This window comes from Cebidichthys violaceus, unplaced genomic scaffold (genome assembly GCF_023349555.1).
Source record: "Cebidichthys violaceus isolate CVI_PGR_0920_01 unplaced genomic scaffold, fCebVio1.0.p SCAF_8, whole genome shotgun sequence".
NCBI lineage: Eukaryota > Metazoa > Chordata > Actinopteri > Perciformes > Stichaeidae > Cebidichthys > Cebidichthys violaceus.
The window spans coordinates 1,014,648-1,041,244 of NW_027176964.1; the positions used below are offsets into that span (position 1 = coordinate 1,014,648).

Consider the following 26,597-nt stretch of genomic DNA (forward strand, 5'->3'; position numbering starts at 1 on the left):
CAAAGCAGGACTGGACAACGTTGGTCACCTGGAAAAAAGTTTCTTCAACAACAACAAGTTTTAAGGTAGCGTACATTACATGGATTCATCAGAGCGTTGCTGCTAAAACCAGCTGCAGCTAAAAATGCAGACGAAAGTCCTGAGTGAACCAAAACAATGAGCTCAAAGACGCTGAAAGCCAGACCTGAGAGGAACTGTAGTCAAGTGATAAATGTGGGTTCCTTGCGACGACTATTATATTAATATAATATATATATTGAATATTGGCCCGATACACATAATCTGATCAATTAACATAACGCAAATGCTTACAACACCTTTTAACCAACTAAAGAAATCAAATAAAACAATGATTTACTTACAATCTGAGAGTACTTTATTATTATGCTTTTACAGACTTTCAATGGTGACGACTTCCTAGCTGAATTCATAAAAAGGAACTCATTCCAATACTTACAATGCCAGTTGTGTTGCTTAATCTATTAATTAGTTTGCGATGAGAAAAATGCAGGTGTACTTTTGCCCTTATATTTAAAGCTAATCGTTCGGTTTTATCCAGAGTCGGGATAAACTTAGCAAAGAGCACTTATACAGAGTCTATACAGCACTGAAATCATCATCTTAAAAACATGGTACAGACATTTCAAGTTTAACTTCCAGCTAAGTTAACAGTGTTAACAGGCCACAATAAAATCACAGAATTACATGACATGTGTCTGTCAAGTTAGAATATTATCAATCTTTAGCAAGACATATACGGTAGATGTGGACCTTAATATGGAGTATTTTGTGTATAATATTGGAGTGTTTCTGTTCTGTTTTCCCAGAACTTGGTTGCACATTTACAGTCTTCTGCTATAAATTGGTAATGATGGGACATTTTCACTTGATGCAATACAAGGCAGCATTATTGAGACATGCAACATTAAGCCACAGGGAACCTGTGTCCAGAGAGGACAAGTGACACCTACTGTAGGACCTGAGAAAGACAAGTCATCAGCACAGTAACGGTTCTTAAAAGAAAGAATGCCAGTACATTATCAGAAACACAGATATTACTGTGAAAACACTGGAACACGTTATCTGCCTGTCTATTTCTCGCATATCATGTTATTGGGAAATCCGTTAACCCAGCTTACATCAAGAAGATCAAATCAGGGTAATCTTATACATTTCACTGCATTGCCATGGATCCACATGCAGTTTGTTATAAACTAATTTGTGCAGAGAGAATAAATGGGCTAGTTGTTTTCAAATGTCCATTTTGCCCGTCACTGTCACTGTCTCACGCTGGACCCGGGGGACAGCGTAAACTGCTGTCTCTTCTGATACACACAGAGTGCAATGAGGATTCAAGCCATTCCCCCAAATCCCACTCCGGTGACCCAACAACTCAGTAGGAGTCACTAGTGCGCCGATGAGGATGCGATCACTGGCTTCCCACCACGAACATCGCCTTTGGGATTCACGAGGCTAAAGCCATAAGCACCACTACCAGGCACTGAATCTAGGGCTGGGTGGGCAATCGGGGGGCTCATTTAAATGATTTACCTGTTGTTCATTTATTCAGAGCACACCTTTCTTTCCACGGAATCTGAGCCAAGTCGAGATCAAGTATGTTATTTTCATATGGCAACTCCAAAAAGTAAGAGAATTGAAAAACAGTGGTTCTTAAAATGACAGTTGTGCAGCCAATAGAAATGAAGCCAAATGCAACGCTAACAACGCTAGCACAGCAACACAGCGGCTAAGTGCTTCAGGACGCACATTCAGAGGGCCGAGCGCAGACTCTACCTTTCATAAAGATTATCACAGTCACACGTGTTTGAATTGCTTCAAATAAATTCATGAACTATATTTGCACTAAGCACAGTCTTAATCATTATCTGCAAATGTCAGGGATAATGGTAAACATCTTTAGTATTGAGCAAAATGTGCTGCACTTCCCAGAAATCACCGATACTTAAACCCATGTGATTATAAGGAACTAAATTCCAAGTATTTTTGATATGCAAGTCCATGCTGCTGTTTTCCGCTGTTTTTGCTCACATTGTACCAATCCTGTGAGGGCAATGAGGAAGCTTACAGTGCATTTCTCAAGGGGGGGGGGGGGGCATGTTGACCGCATGTGTCTGCTGGACTGTCAGAGCTACAGCAGTCTCTTCATGCGGCAGGTGTGCTTCTCTATGTGCATGGTGGCTCTGTCAGTGGAGCTGGTCAGGTCGTCCAGAACATCATCCTGCCGTTCCAGCTCGGTCTCTGCCTCCAGGGCAAGGTTCTTCAGCTGCATCAGCATCTGCACAAACACACACACACACACACACACACACACACACACACACACACACACACACAGACGATCCAAAATGTACACACTTGTGGAGACGCACGCAGTCCTTGTTTGAATTACACACTAGCCCCCAGTGAACATGGACAACTGAGGAGCAAGACACAAATAAAAGAAGATTAAATACTGAAACCTACAGAAAAAGCAGTTGGGAGGTGGAACATGTGGACCACATGTGAAGACGTGTAAAGACGGGGTCAGTCAGTTTGAGTGTGTCAGTGAAACGGAGAAAGAGGAGCAGGTGGGAATAAAAATGTAAGAACGGCCTGCTGCTGAATGTCTGCAGATGAGGGAGAAACTCTACAATTTAACACAAACCAGGATGCAATAACATCTATTCACGTGGCAGATATGATATTGTTCCACATTATGCAGTATATGAAGCTTGGGAAGATATTCAGAGAGAAATCTTAGCTTATCTCCTGAGACCATTGAAATCTTACAATACTGTTTGTTTTCAGCTCTCGGTGGTTTTAAGGAATACTGCGACTACATCTCCACGGTCCAACAACTGTGTATGTTATGGTTGATGGAACAACTTAAATACAAGGTGATGTGCCAAGCAAAATCTAATAAACACTCCCCCCAACCCCCACCACCATGGTTTCTAAACTAATATTATGCTATGCTACACATGCTCTCACACACCCACCGACATTATGTCAGTTTTCACCGGCCGGACGTTGGAACGGAGCACAGAAACAGTTCCAGACAGCAGTTTGGAAAACAGATAGTGTGTCAACACACACCGAGGAACGACTGTATTTGCTCACTCAGGTCTGCGACTTTACTGTGTCAGCTGGGAGAACATGACTGAAACACACATTGCAGTTAACGTTCACAGTTTCAGTGTGTCATAGAAAAACACAGAAAATGAATATTTTTAGCCGCTGCTTATACAATGGTTCGAGGGCTTTAGTCATGTAGAAAGCCCTCAAATTAAACATTTAGGCTAGGACTGATAGAAAAACACATGCGCTAAAATGCTAGGCTTGTGCAGGACTGTGAAATTTCAGGACTGTGAATTATCAGAAAAAATGCAGCACATGAAATCTACGAGTGAGTAAACCAGTTTGCGCTGTTAGCGAATTAGTAATTTCCATCCTCAAAGAATAACACTGGTATAAAATGTTGGGACAAAGGGGAATGTTTGCTAAAGCACTTACTGCAGGATATCAAACCGAGTGACCCTCTGTACAAGCTGAACCGCTGGAGATTCTAATCTTGGCATGAATTACATTAAGAGTAGGGTGTGTACAGAAGCAGAGCATTAAGTCCAAATTGGCAGCCTTTGAAGTTTCAACCATTGTCAGCTGTAGACAAGACGCCATTTATGAGCACAATAGACGAGCCAACCTGGCCCAATGCTGTCACTGCTGTGATAAATCTGTTTGAAAAAAAGATTATAAGACAACAGTGGAACATTGTACGTCGTTATTATGAACAATAATTAACTGAATATTAGGTGTAAGGTCTTAACAATGCCGAGATAAGATGTATGCAGTGGGTCTACATAATAATCTATCGTGAAATAGGACTGTTAAGTAACTAAACCACAATGAAAACACTGCAACAATGGTGGGTCATACAAGGCTGCAAGCAAATGCCTCGCACTTCTCAATATATCCCAATATTCTGTATGTGTGACCCTGTTTATGTTATGTGTTGTGCTGTAGGTATGGTATGTCCAAAATGTATGGTATGTTCAAAAGACATTGAATATATCAATATCAGATTTTTTTTTTTACTTTTTAAATATTTATCTGTAACGGCCCTCAGCAATATCCTATCTGTCTGGCTTAAGCGCTCACAGGCATTCAGTGCAAAGATGGTTTTGTCACTTCTGTGTTGGAAGCGTTTACATCATTTGACATTTTATCTAGTAAGCTTTAATATCATCTTGGCACCAGGTCGTAGAGCCTGTCTGTGTGTGATGCGTGTCTAAAACATGATGTAACAAAAAGTAGTTTACTGAAAAGGTTTTACATTAATTAAATGATATTCTAAGAATGGAACCTGGAATACAAATCGCCTTCATCGTAGGCCTGAATTTGCGTCACTGTGAAGGTCTTGCCACCACAGACCATGTCTAACATTTCTCAGTGTTGCGAGGTTCTGAATGGAAAGACGTTGTAAAGTCCGACCAAATGACTGAACAGGTTTCTTCCCTTCTCTTAAAACCAGGATGGACTTCGGCTTGTGGTCTCACTAAATAACATTTTAATCATACGGGATGAAAAATAAAAATCACTCTGGTGAATTGTGGGTTGGAATGGAACTTTCAAAATACATGTCACTGAAACCATAGGGTTGTTTACTATAATAAATACAATTATACAAATCTAAATGCAAGTCACATATTCACACAGGTCTCACCTGTTTGAGTTCTTGGGCCTCGGCCTGACTGACAGACGGGTGGAGGACGTGCACCTGCAGCTGGGACAGCTCTCCTGCTGGGACCTCCAGTGGGAGCTCGGTGTCTTGGCACTTTTGCTGCAAACCTGACTCCATGGGTGGAGATGGTGCAGAAAGAGTGCAGAGTGCAGAGTGCATATGTTGTTTATGAGGAAACCAGACAGTAAACTCAAAGTAACTGAGGCAATAAGGCTGAAGTGACTCATCAAAACAAAATATCTGTCAGGGAGAGACACCCGTAGCCGTGTCCAAAAAGCATGTGGATGAAATGTTTTTACATGTGGCTGCACACCTATAAATATACGGAGGTGGAACCATAGACCTTTACTGCCACTTAGTGGTCAATTTCATACGAGACATGGAAACAGTGAGGGAGCCCTTGATATTTATATTATCCATGCCTTACCTTCGTTCCAGTTTGGCCCCACTGTGTCACACGGAGATGAAACTGGAGTTGCTCTGAAAGCACAGTATTCACTAGTGAGCTCCACTTTCTTTTTGTACTGCATCTCCAACACGGACATCGCCTCTGGCATCTTGGCAGACAGGAACCTGTAGCATATATCCGGCTTCCCAATAAACCGCTGTCTAACCGTGATCTCATACGGACTGTGCACCCTGATCTCATCGACTTCATTCCGTTCAAAGCGGTGAAGGAGTTGGCAGTTTGTGTCTCGCACCTCCAGCGAGGAGACCAGCACCAACAAGCATCCGGGTTTTAAGTCAGAGTTCCCGCCTTTGTTCACTACAGCTGGGATGCTTGTGATCACCTTATTTCTGCCGGACCCTTTGCCGGTCGCGGAAGCTGCGGCGGCCGCAGCTCTTGAGGCGTCCTCCGCCTTGGCGTCCTGCTGAGTCTTCCAGGGGAGTTTACCAAAAGGCCACCATGAGGGAGACTCCAGCTCCAACAGAAGTCTGCAACAGAGAAAGGAAGAAATCATGGGTGTATGACTTGTTTCACTATTATTATATTGGGTCTGTTTTTGTATTGGAACTACCTACTTAGCAGTCAACAGCATTAGAATAAAATATGAACAAGTCTTTCAAATTAAAATATCATCAGGAAAATATTCAGATAATTACTTATCAGCCACGCCCAGATCAGAGTCAATCTTCTCCAGCCCCTGCATCACATTGTCAAACTGCTCTCCTTGGTGGCTGAGGACCATGCCAGTGTCCTCCAGTCTTCTCTGGGACTCTGCCACCAGGTTGATCAGCTCTCTGCCTTTAGAGGGTTGACCTTCAGCCCCCCGGGCCTCCGAGGTGGGGGACAGAAGGCGTTCTCTCCAGAAGTGCTCCAACACATTATAAACCACCACCCTGTTGGGCTTAAGGGAACCAAACCAGTGCTTCACGTTGCCCTCTTCAAGCACGGTGAGCGTGCTGAAGATGAAACTGGACGACTCCATCTTGATCTCCATGATCCTGGAGAGGCGGAAGCTGGCCAGGCTCTCCTTACTCTGGTTAGAGACAAAGTGCACCATGGTCCGGGTGAGGGACAGCGTGCCATTTTCCCATCGCTTCTCACTGTTGATGTAATAGGATCCGGACCAGCTGTGGATAGGAACGCCCCGGCTCATTTTGATTTACCTAGAAGGACAAATAAGCTTCAGTATCAGGCTACGTATTATCTCCTATACAAGCTCACACGCTGTTGCTGTTAAACACACAATGAGGACATTGTACTGAGTGATCTCTCTGTCCTAATAATGAACATACTTTCTTCAGAATGTAATAAGGAATCCAGGCAGTAGATGAGGTCAGCTGAGGCGTTCAGACTGGCAGCTTCAGTTTTGGAAAAGCGACCTTTTCTATCCAAAATGACCGCATTACGCATGCGTCATTATAACGTTATAAACCCTCTTAGTGTTTATCACCTCTTTGCAGTGCAATTATATCCGTCCCACGACCACCATTGATCGAAAACAACATTTACCTCGCTGGGCTCAGCATTACGTTACCCATCGGTATCGCTGGTGTTTATTACGGAAGTGACGTCACGCACGAGCACGTCTGTATTTACTGTCCGACTTGAAAATGATTATTTTTCAGAGAAAAGGCTACCGCGGCATAATTGCCGTTAGCTAGGGCGGCGGTTTTTGATTTAGCAACAAAAAGAAAAACAATACCTACAGTGTTCGTATTAAATACATTGAAACGGTAATATAGGAAGTAGTGACAATAAATAAACACCAACGGTATATTATATGTCCGTCGGTCAGGAACCATAACCTGCTACCTTCTTCGGGATGGAGTCATATGCAGCGACCTGTTGTCAAAATAGAAAAATAAAACACGTATTAGCATAATGTAAGATTTCTAGCGTAATTTAGCCTACGTTTGACAGCGTTAGTAAAAAGCCGTGCGCTATGTAACGTCAAACTAATCGACCTGTTAGCTTACTATTACCGTTTCTTGCTGTCCAAACGGTGACAGCTAGCTAGGCTTGCTAACAGGCTAGCCGAGGTCCTGTGTACCATTATGGACAGAGAGGCGTACCGTAACTGCTGCAGCCTGGTCAAAATACCAAGGCAGTCGTACGAACAGTTTTGGTCTTCACATTTTGTAGATTACATCGACAAGGAGCTGAGCTATTCTAAGTTTTTCAAGAAATACTTGCTTCCCAATCACCCGTGTATGTTTTCAAGAAGGTTTACGGAGGGCTGGAAGTGTAGAAAACAATGGGTGTCCGAGGTGGGGAAGCCCAATTTCCAGAAACTGCTGCAAGAGTTCGGTAAATAGGTCTATTACGAACACGTTAACCGACTACCATGCGTCCTAATGCAGCGGTAATAGTTACTGGTGTCGTGTAATGCTACTGTAAGATAATGTGTTTGTTCTTCATCACAGATGAGACTCCTGTTCCTGTTGCAAACTGCAATGCAAAGGAGTACAATGCAAACCCTAAACAAGTAATGCCTTTCAAAGAATTTATACAATACTGGAAGGAATACATCCAGAATGGCCACTCGTCACCTAAAGGATGTCTTTATCTTAAAGACTGGCACATGTCAAGGTATTCATGCATATGGATTTAACTGGACTTTGTTTAATACAGCACAGTGTGCATTATTACCCATGATGAATTTATTATTCTGGTTCTACAGGGACTTTCCAGAGCATAATGTTTACACCACACCAGTCTTCTTTTCTTCTGACTGGCTTAATGAATACTGGGATACACTTGAAGTGGATGACTACCGATTTGTCTACATGGGACCTAAGGGCTCATGGTATGAAACATTTAACATCATTATTGCAACAATTTAGAATATAGCTTTTTTTTTTAATTGTCAGCTTTTGTGAGGCAACACATATGAGACATCTATCAATCAGATGCGCTTTCTCGTCTCCAGGACCCCGTTCCACGCCGATGTGTTCCGCTCCTACAGCTGGTCTGCAAACATCTGTGGCAGGAAGAAATGGCTCCTGTATCCTCCAGGTCAGGAGGAGTTTTTACGCGACACTCACGGCAACCTCCCTTATGATGTAACGTCGGCCGAGCTTCGAGACAGAAGTCTATTTCCACACTCTGAAGAAGCCTGTCAACCTCTCGAAATTATTCAAGAGGCGGGTGAGATCATTTTCGTGCCCAGCGGCTGGCACCATCAAGTTTATAATCTGGTAAGAACTGTAAAGGCAACTAAATCCAAGCTGTTGAGTTAGTTTAAATACCTACCTAATGACATGTCATACATTGAGGTCTGTTATCTAATTGTGACATGGGGATTCGCTCTCTTTAATGTTCTTATGACAGGAGGACACCATCTCTATTAATCATAACTGGTTGAATGGCTGCAACGTAGACATCATGTGGCAGTTCCTTCAGAACGAGCTGTCGTCTGTTCAAAAAGAGATAGATGAGTGGAGAAACACGATGGACTCGTGGCATCAGCACTGCCAGGTAATTCAGAGACTGCATGCTTTCTAGAAACCTGCTGCTGCTCTGAATGTTTGCAATGTCATATTTAAAGTCACTGTTGGTTTTACTTTTCAGGTTATTATGAAGGCCTGCTCCGGTATCAACTATGCAGAATTTGCATCGTTCCTGAAAATCATTGCCGACAACCGAATGGCTTTCCTGAATGCTTGTTCCTCTGGGGATTCCTGCGATTACCCTCGGCATCTCTCAGAGACCCTCACCACACTTGGACCTTACCACGCTGCCTTTGACCTACAGAGAGTGGCTCACGTTATTGAATGCCTACTCTGCAATGAAGACTTCAAGCGGCTTGATCATTCAACTTTGACTTTGCAGCCAGAAACCATGTTGCAGCAAATTCGGGACACCATACAGTCCACAAGGGGGCAGCATCTCCTTTATCAGGAATAAGATGTTCAGCGGTGTCTCCACAATGTTCCCGTCGTCTGGAAATGGCTTGAATGAAAAGTGCCAATTTGTACAGTGCGAATAAGAGGAAGATAAAGGCGTTACCACACCTTTGGTTTGAGATCAACGGCAATCTCTAATGTTTATTATGAATGTTTGGAATTTGTTTTGCACTGAAATATGGATAAATAAAAAAAAATATATACACATTTGAGTTTTTGTATTGCTTTTTTGCATGTTTATTCAACAACCACCAATACCATATCACTGTTGGTATATCTTGTTGTATAGTGCTGAAAATAGATCTGTTAAATAATATAATTATATGGTAAATAATACTTTCCAGTTTGGGAAAAATCACCCCAAAAGAGTAGATTTGATATCAAACAAAACCAAAATACGCAAATGGATTAGTGCCACACAGCTGTAACGCAATGACAGTGTAACATACTGTACTTCAGGGTTCTGTCTGTAAGAAGTCTGTCAGATGGGATGCATGTCACATTTGAGGGAGCTATAAATCATCCTCCTCAGTTAATATTCACGTCTTTAGGCCACCAGTCTGGCACAGAAGCCTCGAGTGTCACTGCGGTGTCATCGGAAGATTTGAGTGTCAACGCTTCTTTGGCATGAGCCAAGCGGATTAGGCTCAGGCCCAGCTCTCCGACCCCTGCTCGGTGCTTCCCAGCTGGCTTGCCTGACTGCGTTTGCAGCGCCGCTCCTTCCTCGAGGTCTTGGACCGGGGCTGACAAGCGTACTGGCATCAGGCGTTTCCGAACCACCCCAGTGTGATGAGTCCTGGCTGTGAGCTCCTGGCCAATGTAACAGCCCTTGCTGAAGCTGATACCCTGCATGTAGACAAGATTTGACTCTAGCGGTAGTGCCAGCCCAGGGGGAAGGTCCCTTACTCCCTCAGGAAGTCCTAGACAACAATGACAGTAAAGGATACAAACAAAACTTGTCAAAAAGTGTCAAAAGCACATACAAATACAAGTGCGTACAAATCCTTTCTGTCCAGTTTTTCTCTCTAACAAACTCTACATATTCTGACTGGTCTTACCTATTGTGTAGCGATGTCTGTGATACTCTCCTGTGTCACCTTTCTGACATGACGCAATGACATCCAAGGGGTCAACTTGACTGTCCAACACCAACCTCCAGCCCATCTCCTGAGTTCGAGGATCGGTGTCCCATACCAGAGCTTTGTCTGGGGAGGAGAGCTCAGGTTTACAGGCCTCCTGACCTGCGTTCTGTTGCTTGGAAAGCACTGCCCAAACAGAGAGCTCCGGACACGGGTTCATGTTGACCTTTCTGCGGAGCTTGTACATCTTCAAATGTCTCAAGATTGAGTCCTTAATTGTGCTGTCACACTCCAGGAAAACACCCTGTCCAGCATCAGCTTCTTTCAGACTGAAAGGAAATACAGCAAATTTAGTGCCTCATGAAACAGAACATCCACCATAAAAAAACTATACAATCAGGTAATTCAGTGTTACAACATACATTTATGGTGAAAACATGCATTTCCTCAATCTGCTGATTAATGAGTTAATGACTATGTTTATTACCCAGAGATGTTTTTGTAGCACCTAAAGATGTGCATATCAACATATAATTTGTCAGTGTGCCAGTGACAAAAAGTCTCGTTGTATAAAGTTCAACAGCTGGTAAGAAATATTCGTGGAACAGAAATGGACAAGTGGAAAAATAACCTGAATAAAGTTAATCTGTAGCTGGATTAGAGGTCTATCTTTCCACTTAGAGTTCACATATTTTATTGACAGGCTGGGTTACAATAGTTCATGCTCCATGTATTGCCATCTATTCATCAAAATATAAGCTTATTGTGCCTTTTTTTTGTCTTATGACATCTCTTATGACATAATGCATGAACTATCTGGATGTGATTACAGCAAAGTTTATTCACAAATTGCTGCTGTAGCGATGTAAAACTGTTTTAAAGCCTTAATGAAATAGCATTCATACATCATCTCACTTCCTGTATTTAATGAAGGTTATTTCATATTGAAAAATGTCTTCTTTTTTTTCCCTTCTATCTAATGTAAAACAGGTTCATATTGTGCAACAGTTGACACAGTGACAGTGTATTAAAATTCCACTGACCCTACATGTGGTTTGTTTAACCTTTAATAACATAGGACTTTGTGTTTAGCGTTAGCTAATGTTTGAGCCACACTGAACACACCCCACTGACTCTCCAGCCCTGTTGTCTGCTTACTGGGCTACCAACGACCAGCAACTGCATTTTGAGATAAGTAACGTTAGCCACACCCCGGTGTCAACTGAAAACACTATAATGAAGTATACTCTACCTGTACAACATGATATCGTATAGCGTTCTTCCTTGTACATTTAGCATGTGCGAGTACATTGCTGTGAGTCCAGGCTCCTCCAGCAGCCCCATGTCATTGGTTATGATCCCCTGAAGAAACGGGCTCGTGTCTTGTCCCTGGATTTTAAGTAAAGTCCTGTGAGGTAGGTGGTAGCACACACACTGAACGGGGACATCTCTCCGGGCAGTGTCGTGGCTGTACCTTCTAACAAGGACACCTGCTGGAGCTGAAACACCGGAGAGAAACGGTACGCGCCAATATCGACCCGTGTGTTTTGTAGCGGATGTGAACGCTCCCCTGGCGAAACACAAAACCCCCATTGTTGTACACCGTGGTAAGTGTATTACGTGTCAAAATTAAATGGCTACTCCGCCTGTTAACAGCAGTGGACGGCTACATAACACAGGACATGGCGGTTGACTCCGGCAGCTAGGGCTCCATTTTTAAATCCCACAATGCATTGCTCCATAATAACGCGACCTCTCGGATGTGCGTGACGTTTTGCTCGTTGCTCGCGTGGTAGATGTGCAGTACGTTACTTGTTAAGAAACGTTTGTAACTTCACTTTTAGATATACAGTTACACTAAACTCCTGTCGCTTTTGTTGAGTAGGACATGCTTACATAGAGGCAACAAAAACGTCCGGAGAAATTTGAGATGAGTAATTTAGGCCAGTTTGTTAAAATCTACATGTTTGCCCCCACTGAAACAAATACAAATAGGCAATGCCAAATAACGCATGAGATACATCTCAACACATTTCCTTATTAAATGAGAACGACCAAAATATTCGCAGTTACATAATGTTCATGAGGAAATGTTTAGTTTTCTCGGTATATAAACACACCAGCTGGAATTGTTCTTGTTTAGAAACCTGTGTTCTTACATCAGCGTCTTCTCAGCAATATGTTCTTGTTATAACAAGATATGCACGATGGAAGAGCCATTATATATTGTTAACAGTTTTTTGTATTTGTATGTTTATTGCAAAAGTAATGTGTGTTATGCCCTTTAAAATGTTTACTATATAATAGAGTTAAGGTAATTGGTCATGTTGCAAAATGTGCTTTGACCTCTGTTTTTTGCCCTATAAAGATAAAGGCTCCTCTATTCTGGCCTGCTACTGGATACTTTTTGGTTGACTCCATTAAGTAGGTTTCGGTGCAAGTTAGGCTTTGATGGAGCAGGATGTGGAGCAACAATTATTTTGACCGCAGATTATAGACTTTTTAGTTATAGCCAGCAGAAGGTCAGTGTTTTGGTACTCCATTCATTGCATAAAGATTTTGTTTATTTTTTGTTTACATGGATTAAAACTACTTTTAACTACGAGCTACGAGCCTCATCATTGTACAGCTAACAAGAAAAGTTGAGCCTGCAAGAGCACGTAAATAGATGGTAGTCTACGCGAGTCAGAACCCTTTACCTCCTGCAAGAGAAGAAGAAGTGGGAAGAAGGACGGTAAAATAAGCTGCCACTACACACAAGATAAGTTGTAATGTCAATATGTCATTCATATGTTAGCTAGACATATTTAGTGCATCTATATCTACAATGTTCTGGTAAAACTTCAAGTTCATCACACAAGCTTTTGTTAAACACGGCACATGGTGTCGTGTTAAGTATGCATCAGCAGCGACACAATTGATAACTATTGTGTTGCTATGTAACATACCGTGACATTGAAAAAGTTACAGGCCATGTCTAAACTGAAATATTCAATCACCTATGTAATGGCTACATTGGTGTTAGGAATGAAATTTACTTGACTCGACCGATTATGAATGCACAGCAGGCAGCTTTTGTAATTTAATGTGGCTCCCACCAAGGCTCTATAAACATTCACTGCTCAGTAAAACGTATTAACAGATGGGAAAATACAAAAAAAACTGAGCACACATCTGAAGTTACCGAATAAAATGTGTAACTCATTAGCAGGTAAACGATTTAAAACATACAATCCTGTTACTAACAAAAGTGATGGAAAATAGAGAATTAAACTCTATGATGTGAAGTGAAAGTGCACCAAATGGTTTCTTTCAGGATACAAATGCTTGGTAAAAAAAAAAAGTCCAATGAGTTCATTGTATTTTGACATGATTTCTTTCTCTAACGCTTGGACAAACACTCATTGTTCTCTCTATTTACGATTTGTTGATTTGCAGCAGGTGTGGAATGCCCCTTGATATATTCAAAGAAACCTATATTTGTAAGAAGATGTCGACTTTAGATACAGAACATTCCTAGGGTGCCTGTAACTCTCAGAATACAGTGATAATTTGTAAATATGGAGATAATTTAGTCATGTTTTGGATGGAGTTTTGCAGATTGTTGATGGGGTCTGCTGTTGTATACAATGAGCTACTGCAGTGTAGGTTAGGTTTCTTTGTTTGGTCCACACCTGGTGCTACTTATCCAATATTTAATGGGTCTCCAGAAGTCAATCTTTTGACGCATATACCCTAAGTCTTGTTTTAATTATTGGCCTATGTTTTATTTTTAAATGTTGTTATTTTCTCATTGCTGCAGCTGATTCTGGAAAAGAGCTACTTTTCCCTTTTTATGGTATTTTCCCATATTTAAGGCAATAAAATGCTGTGTGATTTCGTAGATGGTAAAAATGATATGCCTCTCCTGCACTAACGCTTTGCTACGTCACTAAGTACGATTCTTCTCATTAAAGTTTACTGCCCCATACATTTCAAAAGTCTTCTTAAAACAAGTACATATACTTTCAGTTTGCTGTGGTCAGTAAAAGAACAATCTCAACATCTCATCCCAAGCATGAAATACATTTTTACAACTTCAATGATAAAAACTTTTCCCTTTGTATTTTCAAAGACTCACCATTGCTATTAGTGTGGTAAAGCAGAGAGGCGGATGTGTATTATATAGCAAGAACTCAGAGGTTTCAAATGACTTTATTCCTTCATGGATGAAATACGAGAACAGTCTTTAAAAGTTTTAGGCACTTTGAAGTATGACAACAGTGAAGGCAGGATTAAATATTATTCAGAAACCAATTTTAGAAACATACAAATTGAAATGGTCATCTTCAAGACCTAACATGTCTAAACGTAAGATAAATATAGAGCTAATTGCATAGCTAAGGATGGGTTTCTACTGTAGGCTATATGGATACTTTATGTTCCAAGTTCTAAAGCATGCATCATCGGCTTCTGTTTGCGGAAAATCAGTATTTAGTTTAGAAAAAACTCAGATTTTCTATTCACTTACCTCTTCCCCTTGAAACGTGACACTGCAAGGCTTTGGAAAATATAGAATAGATAAAGGCTTTGCACGCAATGACTGAAGATCATCACACCGAGCAGATGTCCACCAGCAGAGCCATCCCTGCTTCATTATCTTTATCAAAATATTTCACATTTCATCTGCTTCCAGAAAAACTCCTCCATGCTACATCCAAAACATCCCAACATGTTAAACATGCATCTTTCCAACAATAATCCTCATTCTTCAGAAGTGAGTCATTGTGCCTTTGTACAGTGTATTTGGATTGAGGGTACAATCACACTTACAAAGTTAGATTAATCCAGTTCAGCAGCAGTCAAGGGTAGATCAGATAAATAGCTCGAAGCAGTGTGTTTATACTTTGACATTTTAGCTGGAATTAGAGATGTTTAACTAAGTAAGCACATGTTAACCATGTCCAAAAGCTATGGGAAGCACAAAATGACACACTACAGTAACAAAGAAGATTTGTGATGCTGGATTTGATAAATTCCACATGTGTGTTTTCTTTTAAATTCCCAAAAACTGTGTACTGTACTCCTTCAGCGGGTGATTGAAATTCTCAATTGTTATTGTCCTAAGTCGCATCTCTCTCACACACGCAAACACACACACACACACACACACGCACACATCCTCCAGCTGTGTCACAGTGCAGTCCTGGAGTCCTAAAAGTTTTAACTGTTAATTTACTAAATTAGATTAATCTCTAGATCCAGACGGAGGTCTTTCCATTTTTTACAATGGTTGCAGCCTTCTCTGTGGCTGATTTCGGCCTCGCTCCTTGTTTCTCTTGGACCATATTCACTCGGTTTTGTTCTGCCATAGTGCCCCCAGATACAGGACTACTGGTTCTGGATGTTTGCTGGTTGGTTTTGGTTTGATATGTTTGAAAGGCCATATCGAGCTGTTCCTGGGCGACCCGTAGGTGTCGGTGTAGGCTTGCCAAATCAGACGGGATGTTCTCATCTGGGCTGGTGCACTGCTGCTCCTGGGCCACGTTGGCCATGTTCTGCTCGTGGGTGATGAGGCTGTTGGGGATCCTGCTAGGTTTGTCTGTCTTCATCACAAGGTTGTAACCCGGAGGAGAGGCTGGGATGTTTCGAGAAAACGGGTAGCCATAGGACGTCCGTAGGCCCCGGTTCCTCTTCGTGCGGAGGGTGTCCCGAAAAGTGCCAATTCCCAAGTGAAGCATCTCGCACACATTTAGCACTAGACAAAGGCAGCTCACCACATACATGATGAGGAGGAAGATTGTTTTCTCTGTGGGCCTGGAGATGAAACAGTCCACTCTGTGTGGACAGGGGACTCTGTTGCATACATATGACGGACTAACTCGAAACCCATAGAGGAGATACTGTCCTGCGAGGAAAGCAATTTCAAAAATAGCTCGCGACATGAGCTGTAGAACATAGATTCTCATCAGGCCTTCTTGCATTATTCTTCGGCGGCCATCGTGTTTTGGTGGGTCTTTGCCAGTGCTGCTCACTGGTTCGGGCTTGGCCTCCTGCACTTCCAGCGTGTCCTCATAGATCATGGGCTCAGCGTCGTCATCTTCATCCTCTTCTAAGACATCTTCCAGGTGGTGGCTTTCTCTCCATCTGGAGTGAGGAGGAGGCTTTTTGCGGAGCCTGTGGTGCTTCCTGCGATCCAACTCTGTAGTTCGGGCTATCTTGTGGATGGCGTAACCCATGTACATGATAGAGGGAGTGGAGATCATGATGATCTGGAAGACCCAGAAGCGGACGTGCGAGAGAGGGGCAAATGCATCGTAACATACGTTGTCACACCCGGGCTGCTTGGTGTTGCAGGTGAACTTGGTCTGCTCGTCCGAGTAGATAGACTCGCCTCCAACCGCTGTCAGCACAATGCGGAAGATGATGAGCACGGTCAGCCACACTTTCCCCACAAAGGTGGAGTGGTTGTGGATCTCTTCCAGGAGACGAGTGAGAAAGCTCCAGCTCATGTTGCTCCAACAAGCTTGTCAACTAGAATCTGTAAAGAGAGAATAAAGAATGGATTTAGTAGGGACCCATTGAAGAATGTGGTTGAGCTGAGAAAGCTATGAATTGCAGATGTATTCAATGTTTGAATAAATGATCATGTTGCACGAGGAATCACAGATAATATTACGTTATTGTATTATATTGTTACGTTACAGTTGCCTGTGCTGTTTGTGTCCAACCAAAGAAAATCCAGACTAGGGCTCCAACTAACAGTTGTTTTCACTATCAAATAACCTGAAGGTTATTTTGTCGTCAATAAAAATGTCCCAGGGACATTTTAAAATATCCTATTATATTTTACTACCAATCCCAAACCTGAAACCCAAAGATATTCAATTTATTTTGACAGAAGACTAATTATTTTTATCTAAAATGTGAACTTTGCAAATTTGTCAAACACCAACTGTAGACGAAGACTTGCTGATGTAGAGGAGACATTTGTTTTTTACTGATTCTGCAGCCAAACACAAGACAATGGCTTGTGTTGATTCATGTCAGTGAGTGGGGTGATGTCATTCAGTCAACCTATCTAACCACACATCCCGCAGTACTTCTGATATCCCCTTCTAACAGATTGAAATAGTTTATGAAAGGGTTGAAATGGCAAAAGGCAAGAGAAGAAAACAAAAGAGAAAAACACAAACATCAGCAACAACAACCAATTTGATTATAGCTTTGACCAAAGAACACGCTGAACACTGCAAGAGGGTGACAGGCTGAAGACACAGAACGAAACTGACAGAGCTCTGAATTTAAGAAAAAGCTCATTCTGGTACAAGAGTGTGCTCCACTCAGAGAGCCACTTCAGAAACATACTGTACCCGGGCATGGCAACACATATCATGCCGAGGGACACACACACACACAGCCTAACAGATGATATGAAACCTCACAGTGTCATACTCTGACTCTGTGAGGTGATTGAGGCCGCGACGAGGAGACAGCGTAGCGCTTCTGTCCCTTCATTCATGGAGCTGCGCTGTTCATGTTGATTTCATGACTGCGGCACTGTGTTCCCTGGCGTGGGATGTGCCATCTCCCCTGCCATCTGAGTGAACAGGAGAGGCTTGTTGCTCTGCCACGAGGCCTCCCCTCCAGATCCAGCACTGCTGACGCTGGGGAGAGGTACAGCCACATGGAGACAGATGGCACCTATAGTGGGCGACTCATGTCTGCCCCAGGATGGCATGACAGGAGGGGCCGCGACACTGAGGATTCAAAAGTTTAAACAAATCTGTTGTGTGTAGCATCAACATCACACCCTAACGTTGAAGTGATCCTGAGATATCCGCCTGCTGTTGATGTGTTTTACAGCTTGTTGTGTTGATTCTATTTGTCTGTCTTTAATTTTTAGTGCTGTTGCCATTTTAACCAGGTCTCCTCTGAAAATACATTTCTAACCTAAGTGGAACTTGCCTGTTTAATAAATAAAGATTTGATTTTTACTGAAGATAACGCAGCAACTAAGACCATGTTTGGGTTCATGCATTTTTGCTTGATTTGTGTCAGTTAACATGTCATACAAAGCAACTCACTCCAAGTCGTAGACATTTTTCATTTATAATAATTTTAAAATAGGTTAAAACATACCTTTTTTAGGCAATACTTGTTTCAGAAATGCAGCTTATTGAATCTTACAGTATTAGCTACAGAGGTATTGTAGTTACAGAAAATATAAACATTTAATGATAATTAAATTCCACAATTTAGAACCACTTTTTTGAATAAATGTGTCATAAGGGTTAATAAATTAGATAGTTTAAACAGATACAAGCCCAATATATTTAACATTATTAAGCATGCATCATATTGTATTGAGTTGAGTGAATAGTTTTTTGCAACATTGGTTCAATTGCTTTAGAAGAATTTTATTTTTTGATAAACTACTACACTGGCATGAAATGATCTTTCAGCAGAGTGAATTCAGACACAGGACCCCACAAACAGTCCACAGTTTCACTGTAACAAAATGGGCATTTACGATAATATGACAGGCTCATTGAACAGAAGCTACCGTACAGTTTCTTTAAGGCAAATAACTGAAACAACCCACCTTGAAAAGTTGCACATGCATTTCCCATCCTGAAGGTCTCCTGTGCCTTCTCTAGATATCCCCTGCACAGTCTGATCCATTGAATACCACCTCCATCCTAACGTCCTGGCCTTTTCCGTCTTATTGATAACGTCCAGAATGGCAAAAGCAAAAAAACAATGATGGAACTTTTCAGACGAGACTTTCTATTTATTCCATTTCCCCACTCTGTGAAGAAGTGAGGTCTTGCCGCTGTGAATGCCTCACATTCTGGCTTGTGTCTGGTTTCTATTACACCAGCCTTCTGCTCAAGAAGGAAGTATAAAAAACAGAGAGGCTGAAAAAAATCCTCCTCTGGCGAATGACCCTCATCCAAGGGTTCAGACTTGAGGATATCGCACTGCAGATTGAAAAGAACACCCAGCTGAGGGAGCGTGTTAATCACAGCACAGTCAACCTCCCCCCCCAACGCTCATGTGCAATGTTTGTAACACAGATGATGAAGGTCTCTCCCTCTCTCTCTCTCTCTCTCTCTCTCTCTCTCTCTCTCTCTCTCTCTCTCTCTCTTTCTGTGTCTCTTACTTTTTCTGTCCCTCTCTCTCTCTCTTTACATCTCCATCAATGTATCTCAGCTTCTTGCAGGTTGATGTCCACATGCCCTCCAACCATTTACACAGCAACAGCATGTAGCTCACTCTGAGAAAGAAGGTCAGTCGTGACACACCTCACACACATTTGTAAAAATGCTAAAATGTTATTCATCCACACCTCTTACTCTCTTTCTTTCTTGACTCACACACACACACATCAACCACAGCAAATGCCGATAAGCAACCTCTATATTATGTGTCTATTATAACAATTTACAGTGGCTGTCCCTTATGAGGAAACAACTCTTGGGAGACAAAGACAGTGAGTATGAGGACAGAAGTGTCACCAAGACATAAGCCACCTTGCCTTAGAGCAGATCCGCTAGAATGTAACCAGCAGGTACACTCAGTCATATCAAGTGTCATAATATTTAGATCCTCCATCCAGGCAGATGGCCAAATAACGGAGCAGTGGACAGGCCGCACTCTGCACTCCCGCTACACGTCTTTTCCGACTCGATGTTTATACTTTCAAGCTTTCACCACGGCCTGCAGAGTGCAGTAGCATCGCCACACGTTGTTACTTGAGGCGTGAGATGGATTTTTTCACACGGCGGCAAGAGCGGCTGCATGCAGGACAGAAGTCTCTCTCACACTCACGCACATTCCTTTACATTCTTTTTTTAAGTCGGAAATAACACGACAAAGTACAGATGAGGAGGTGATTCATGCAGGATTAAAGTCGGAAAGGAATTTCTCCCATCTTTTTACTGTATGTGCCAGAACCTTGCTGTGAAGTTTGGGAAGGGATCTAAAGTGAACTTCTTTTAATAAAGGACAGATAAACGGTTTAGTGTCTGGCTTGCATTAATGAAATGTGTCTGGTCATTGTCACAGTGACCATATTATTATAATGTTGCTTTCACAAGGCCCTTAATAACCCTTAATTATGACCTGTATGCAGCTATAAAGCCAAGAGTAACGCTCAACATCAGTAAAGCCGCCATTAATCAGATCATGCTTTCAACTCGGTTCCTTAAATTATGAAAAATTCTTGATTTCCTGTTTCTGAAGATATTGTAAGGATATTAGACTGTTATTAGTTGCAGAGCAAAGACAACTGCAGTGAGACATTTCATGAATGAGGTAGTACAAGCACATTAAGAGTCTTTGCATTTTAAATCTCATTCTGTTTGAGTAGTTTGTGGTGGAAAGAAAGCTCGGAGGGCCAGCCATCTGGGCCTGCAGGAGCCATCCTCCCGAGGCCTCGCCTTCAGGGCTCCCCTCTCCGTCTGACTGAGGAGATGTGGCGTAGCGAGCACCCCTGGTGCAGCACTGAAGATAAGGAGACAGGGGATGCTGCTGGAATGAGTGGAGCATTTGGGATTTGGACATGTGCTATCCCTGAGGGACAGATAAGCACGTGTTTTTAAGTTGCAGTGCACTCCTCTGCATCCAAAATCTTCCCGTCGTCAAAAAGACACAGATGGTCCATAAGAAGGTTGTTAAGTGAACATTCAACTTAAAGTCAATTAGTTTATGTTCCTCAACAGTTGGTAGAACTTGGGTTTACAATACTCACTGATACCAATATAGGTAAGAAATTATGTATACAGTTAAAATGTGTTTTTATTGACAGACTTGTATTTTATACAGTTAAGTTAAAGTTATATTTGGTGATATATCTAAAATTGATATATATCTTTTTTAATTGTAGTTATCCATTTTGATAACTCTCACTTCTAAAAATGCAACATGGCCTATAAATAACCCTTATTCTCTCGTCATTGTTGTTTCTTCTCAGAACCTCCCAGTACGTTTCCCCTTAAACTGAATGTACAAAAGAAACCAACATATTTGTATTTCTTACTTTATTACAATCTATTCTTGTCCTTTAAAATCTGGGCAGTTAATTTCACTGTTCTTTGATTAGAGCTGTATTTATGTGATAATTGAAAATACTATAATTTTGGCAAAAAGGGAATTATAAATCAATAGATTTTTAACAATGAATTAGTCTTTGAAACTGCGTGAAAACATTTGAATTGCACACAATTACTTCCAACAAAAACAAAATGTGCACAAATGCATTCAGTCAAACCAATGACTGTCTAGTTTTGAATGTGCCGTCCCTTTGTCCTCTGACAATTCAGGCTACTCTAGCTTTGGGAAACTGTAGTTCATGTTGATAAATATTGATTGGACTGCCCAGAGCTGGGAAAATATCAAAGTATTCCCCTGTTAGACATCGTTTGACATTGCTCTTGTCACAAGGTCTGGCATCATGTGACAGCCAAATGCGAATGTTTAATATTCATTAGGTTGTGGTTATAATTAGTGTTAAATGTAAAATAGAGCAGGGTTTTTTTTTCAGGTTTGGTAGCATCTGTGAGATGTGAACAACTTTTAAAACAATCTAACATGACAGCTAACAATTAAATAATAAGGCAAATTTACTTTAGACAAAAATGATGAAAAAATAATCAGCAAAATAGCTGGTTGCTCTATTGAATCACATCATAAATGAATTTCTTAATTTGAATTTTCACAGAATGATTTTGTTATTCCCAGACAGTTTCACCTTTAAGAGGTCACTGGGAGCTGTGAGGGTTTGCAGCGTTGCCGAGTGTTGAAGTGATGCAACATGGAGGAGTGAACATCTCGACAACTCTCCTTGGCCGCCACCAATGTCATCGCAAGAGTTTTCTCCGCATGTATTTACTGAATAAAGTTGATGCGAGCAGACTGGGGGCTGTGGAGGTCTGTGTTTATGTAACAGATCAAGCTCCACCATGTGACTTGGATGCCCCCCCTCCCCTCAGAGAAAAGAGTGACACAAGACACCAGAGCAAAAAACATGCAACTTGGTGCTTGGACTCCTCCTCTCCTCTTCTCCCCCATCTCTCCTACAACTATCATTAAACTGCTCTTACCAGGCTGTGGGGGGCTATCCTATAGGCAGCCTGAGAGTGGTGGCAGTCCCATCTCATTTGTTCATTTTTCTCCCAGTTTCTCAGCCGAGCCTATCCTACCCCCGGGGTGAGTGCGTCCCGTGCCAGTTTTACTAAGGCTGGACTCCACTGAAGCGACTGAGATGAAAAGCCTTGAGGTGGATGCCAACAACTTCCCTCAGCCAGGGCTCTGCGTCTCCCACATGAGCACAGCAACTTGTATCGGAAAAAAAAAATGAGCCACAACACTACTGTACAATTATACAAACAAACAACTTATTTGGTTAATATTTCTGATAAAGGGAATAAAAACAAGTGGCAGATATTCAATCAGTAACATGACAGGTGACCTTATCTTCCTTCTATACTGCACATCTGGAAAACTATTTAAAGCGCTGGAGAAAATGATGCTGTACTGCAATATTTGAATACAGAAGGCTGAAAAGTAGATTATGCTCCATTGGATTTGGCCTGTTTCCGGTCCCAGAAGAAGGTTCCATTCATTTTACTGCCCTGACATAGTCCAATCATTCTGGTAGTAAAGATTTACCAAAAAGAGACCTGACATCAAGAGCTAAAATAAATCACGCCTCTTTCATGTTCATATAGTGGGAAGTAATAAAGCATTGCATCAGTGTTGCATTACCCTTTAGACATTTCTGTAATAATTTACAATCTGATATGAGTTTTTCCCAGTTTTGTGCAAACTGTGTGCCAGTTCCTTTCTTTCACAGAAAAGTTTGCAAACCAATGGCCACAGTACATGCTTGACTTTGGGCTACATGATACGGTGCGGCCATATCCCGTTTGGTTATCTTGCTGGCAAGCTATCAACTAATTGAAAAAAAGTGATTTAATGGAGCAAATGTCTGAATGAAAATACTCTAGTGATAGTAGTGTTGACAAAAAAATACTGTATGTTCCACTGATAATAAAGTAGATCATGAGCAGAGCACTAATTAAGACTGAATGTGTATATTTGACAAGGCACTCAAAACACTCAAATGAATCATTAAAATGTATTCAGTTGACAAGTGTATTACTTAATTGTTTTATTCAGCGTTCATATTGTTAAACTCACTCGCTGATGAAGGTTTCCATCAGGGCAGTAAAATTCAACACACAACTACCCATCCAAACAAACAAAATAACAGCGCTTTGCTTGCAGAGCTGCAGGGTGTTAATCTTTGACATTATCTTGTCTTAACTGGCCATGTCATGGGCTGATCTGGGGCAAGCCCAAAGGAGCAGCAGACCTAGTCAGGGTCATTTGGACTACCAGAGATATGCTTACTGCAACTCCTTCCTTCCAGATGCCTTCGTGCCGTTGCCCTTCAGCCTTCTGTATTCAGTGAACTCCTGGTAGCAACGCTGCAGGATTCCACTGATAACGGCAATATACGCTCTCTCTTGCGTACACTTAGGCAAAAAAAAAAGGCTTGTATGCACCATACAGGACATGTGCACGTCCTGTATGATGCACTAGTGAATACGTGACTTTTAAAGCTCAGCTATTAAGCCAGTGATAAGAAAAGGCAATCTGTGGAGCAAAAGGCACTGTCTCACAGAGGTACCAGATAGGGAGACATATTCACCTTCAGGGTTAATGATTATGTGTGCAGGGAATACTTTTCTGCATTCTCTAAATAGAAAAAGAACACCTGCATATATATATATATATGTTTGGTTTGAAAGCCTTCATTTAACTTATCTACTTTTCTCTACTTTTGTCAGTGGATGCTTTTATCCACTAGATGGCAATCATGTATTCAACTACAGCAAAGAGTCTGGGAGATTATTCAGAAACATTTCGGAGAAGTGCTTCAACTTTTTAAGTCACTTCCTCATGTCAATGACCTGCAGATACAGTTGCCACTGATCAGCCATGGATAACATTTCTGACCCACTTGACACTGACCCGGTTGACATTTAGTAACATTAGGTGGAAAACAAACCCCATGACCGACATCACAGATGAACCCTTTATACAGACTTTAAGGTTGAGTTACAGGCATTTAATGCATCAAATCATGATGACTGAGGAGTGTAAAAATACCAACATCTACAGCGGTTCACATGGAGGCTACATCAAAACAGGAAGGGTTGTTTTATGAGCTATGCTCTCATTGTTTCAAGCTTTGGTGACTGTTTTCCTGTTAAACTCGTACCTCTGAATCACTGGAATAGGTTATTTTTCTTTTTTTGATTTGACAGCCACAACAGTACAATTCAGATTCCCTTGTGTAATGTGTACTTTATGATCTAGTCTTCATTAAGCTTAAGTAGACAGCACCATTGGTATATTTTGAATATGTCTTAACTCCCTTCATATCTGTGTAATCTCCTATCTCTCACTAACAGCTGTGTGTATTTTGACTACACTAAATGGCAGCTCTTTCAGGATTTGTTGAACTTGATAGTGTACTCCTGTTTTTCACCCTGGTCATGGAACAACGTGCAGACTACAGCTCAATGATTTAGACTCCCTGGGGAGAGTTCAACACTGATACAAACTCTCCAACTGAAAAGAGAAATTGCTATTGCTCAACTGGATTTTGTAATATTCATCTGTTTTCCGTTTTTTTTTTTGAATTGTCCCTTGTCTGTTTTTGACTTTATTGTATTATTTTGTAACCTTGTACTGGTATGCTATCTTGGCCAGGTCTACCTTAGAATAAGAGATTTTGATGTCAAGGGACTTCCTGGCTAAATCAAGTTTTAAAACGAAAAACAATTTGAGCCTGTTGCTCAGATAATTTGTCAATGACAGGTGAAGTCACTAGGATCAAGGAAAATATGAAGAAAAAAAAAAGAAAAAATACGAAACACCGACACGTGTGAGACAACAATACAATTTGAGACAATGGCTCTAAAATTCAACCCTTCAGCACAGAGTTAAGCCCCACTTGAGGTGTCTTTAACCGCCCTATATTAAGATTGAATAGAAATCGCTTAGCTGATGAGGCAAAAAAGGAACAAGCAAACCTACTTATTTTCTGTCACTTCAAGTTGCACAAACTTCTAGTTCTCCGGTTGAATCCAAATGGCTGGTAAAAAAATGTATCCTTTGTTGATGCGTATAAAGCCAACATCTGTATACTATGAATAGCAAAATCCACAGCACCACAGTAAAAGAAAAGAAGAATAATGAAGGCTGTACCTACCTGTCCATGCGGATAAAGCAGGAGCTTATTCTATGCTTCATGGTAGGTCATCTTGGGAAGGCATCCAGAGGCATCGTTTCACAGCTCAGGCTCAGAAGCAGGATGAGAGAGACAATGGGTCATTTTTCTTCAAAACCCCTCACCACCAAGTACAGGCAGGACACTCAGGATACCAGCATCCTGCCAAAGGCTCCATTGTTCTCCAGCCTGTCCGCATCCATTGCCATGACCACTGTCTGTTTATTTATTTAATTCGGGATGATTCCTACTAAAAACCCATTCATTCACCCTGAAATGAACAGTGACGTATAGCTCTGGACCTCAAAAACCTTGCTTTTCCCAATATAGCTTTTGCATAAGTGTATGTGTTGAAGTTTAACTTACGTACATGTAGTTAAAGGAACAGCTTGTACCTTGTGATATTAATGAACTTTGATTTACAAGAAACAACAAATTCTATGTAAAACAATAAGCAGTGAGTAAATTGAGCTCCAGATTACTGTCCCAACATGGCTTTCTCCAGACACCAATCCACAACTTGACAAAGTCGAATGTGTGTAGTTAAGTATTCAGCAAATATTTCAAAAAATTCCTGTTCCAATGTGAGTGAATGATTTCTTTGATCGAAAGTTTACTTTACTAAATTGAAGTGTACGGCTCAAAACAACATTTTCCATAAAATATGCTGAATTTATGTAGTTAAACACATTTCATGATTAAAAACAAAGCAGGGAGCAAAACAAATGCACATTTTCTTCCCCTTATGTTTGAAATAACAAAGAAATTGGATTTAGATCCATTTTTAAGCTAGCGGCATGGCTAGCTATGGATGGCAATGTTGGTCCGTCAGTCAGTCCACCACTTTCATCCAGACAGAAATATCTCAACAACTATAAAATGGATTTTTTTTATTACATTTCTTTTATTGCTATCATAAGGGTCACATTAACTTTCCATCTAGCTTCATCATCAGGTCAAAACAAATCTTAATTTGTTGAATACTTTGACCAAATACCTGACAAATTAATGACATTCCCAACAGTCTCAGCTGAACTTCATGTTAATCCTAATAAGCTAATGTTAGCTTGCAAAATAGTGCTGAGCAAACACACAATACGATTGTGAACATTATATATACTGTAACTCCAGATTCTAT

The 26,597-nt window shown here is 41.3% G+C and overlaps 4 protein-coding genes across 7 annotated transcripts; 1 reads left to right on the forward strand and 3 right to left on the reverse strand.

Moving 5' to 3' along the window:
* Nucleotides 1–353: 353 nt before the first annotated feature.
* snap47 (synaptosome associated protein 47) lies at nt 354–6,744 on the reverse strand. Of its 2 annotated transcripts, none has more exons than XM_068701625.1 (5): nt 6,699–6,744; nt 5,846–6,352; nt 5,169–5,677; nt 4,724–4,848; nt 354–2,296 (listed from the first exon to the last, which is right to left on the reverse strand). In XM_068701625.1, exons 2-5 carry the CDS (start codon nt 6,340–6,342, stop codon nt 2,150–2,152), a joined length of 1,278 nt encoding a protein of 425 aa, XP_068557726.1. In that variant the 5' UTR covers nt 6,343–6,352; nt 6,699–6,744; the 3' UTR covers nt 354–2,149. The 2 variants fall into 2 exon arrangements, with proteins under 2 accessions (XP_068557726.1, XP_068557725.1); XM_068701624.1 differs by having other exon boundaries at nt 6,482–6,733.
* An 81-nt stretch (nt 6,745–6,825) lies between these two features.
* On the forward strand, nt 6,826–9,295 carry jmjd4 (jumonji domain containing 4). The gene is made up of 6 exons (XM_068701668.1): nt 6,826–7,496; nt 7,613–7,778; nt 7,870–7,995; nt 8,119–8,386; nt 8,520–8,666; nt 8,760–9,295. The coding sequence occupies exons 1-6, from the start codon at nt 7,244–7,246 to the stop codon at nt 9,093–9,095; spliced, it is 1,296 nt and encodes a 431-aa protein (XP_068557769.1). The 5' UTR covers nt 6,826–7,243; the 3' UTR covers nt 9,096–9,295.
* Nucleotides 9,279–11,885, reverse strand: iba57 (iron-sulfur cluster assembly factor IBA57). Its single transcript, XM_068701669.1, has 3 exons — nt 11,426–11,885; nt 10,153–10,502; nt 9,279–10,014 (listed from the first exon to the last, which is right to left on the reverse strand). The coding sequence occupies exons 1-3, from the start codon at nt 11,764–11,766 to the stop codon at nt 9,623–9,625; spliced, it is 1,083 nt and encodes a 360-aa protein (XP_068557770.1). The 5' UTR covers nt 11,767–11,885; the 3' UTR covers nt 9,279–9,622.
* A 2,466-nt stretch (nt 11,886–14,351) lies between these two features.
* On the reverse strand, nt 14,352–25,530 carry gjc2 (gap junction protein gamma 2). 3 transcript variants are annotated; one of them, XM_068701709.1, is made up of 3 exons: nt 25,442–25,516; nt 18,758–18,876; nt 14,352–16,693 (listed from the first exon to the last, which is right to left on the reverse strand). In XM_068701709.1, the coding sequence occupies exon 3, from the start codon at nt 16,662–16,664 to the stop codon at nt 15,408–15,410; it is 1,257 nt and encodes a 418-aa protein (XP_068557810.1). In that variant the 5' UTR covers nt 16,665–16,693; nt 18,758–18,876; nt 25,442–25,516; the 3' UTR covers nt 14,352–15,407. The 3 variants fall into 3 exon arrangements, with proteins under 3 accessions (XP_068557810.1, XP_068557808.1, XP_068557809.1); XM_068701707.1 differs by lacking the exon at nt 18,758–18,876 and having other exon boundaries at nt 25,442–25,530; XM_068701708.1 differs by lacking the exon at nt 25,442–25,516 and having other exon boundaries at nt 18,758–19,170.
* Between the last annotated feature and the right edge of the window lie 1,067 nt (nt 25,531–26,597).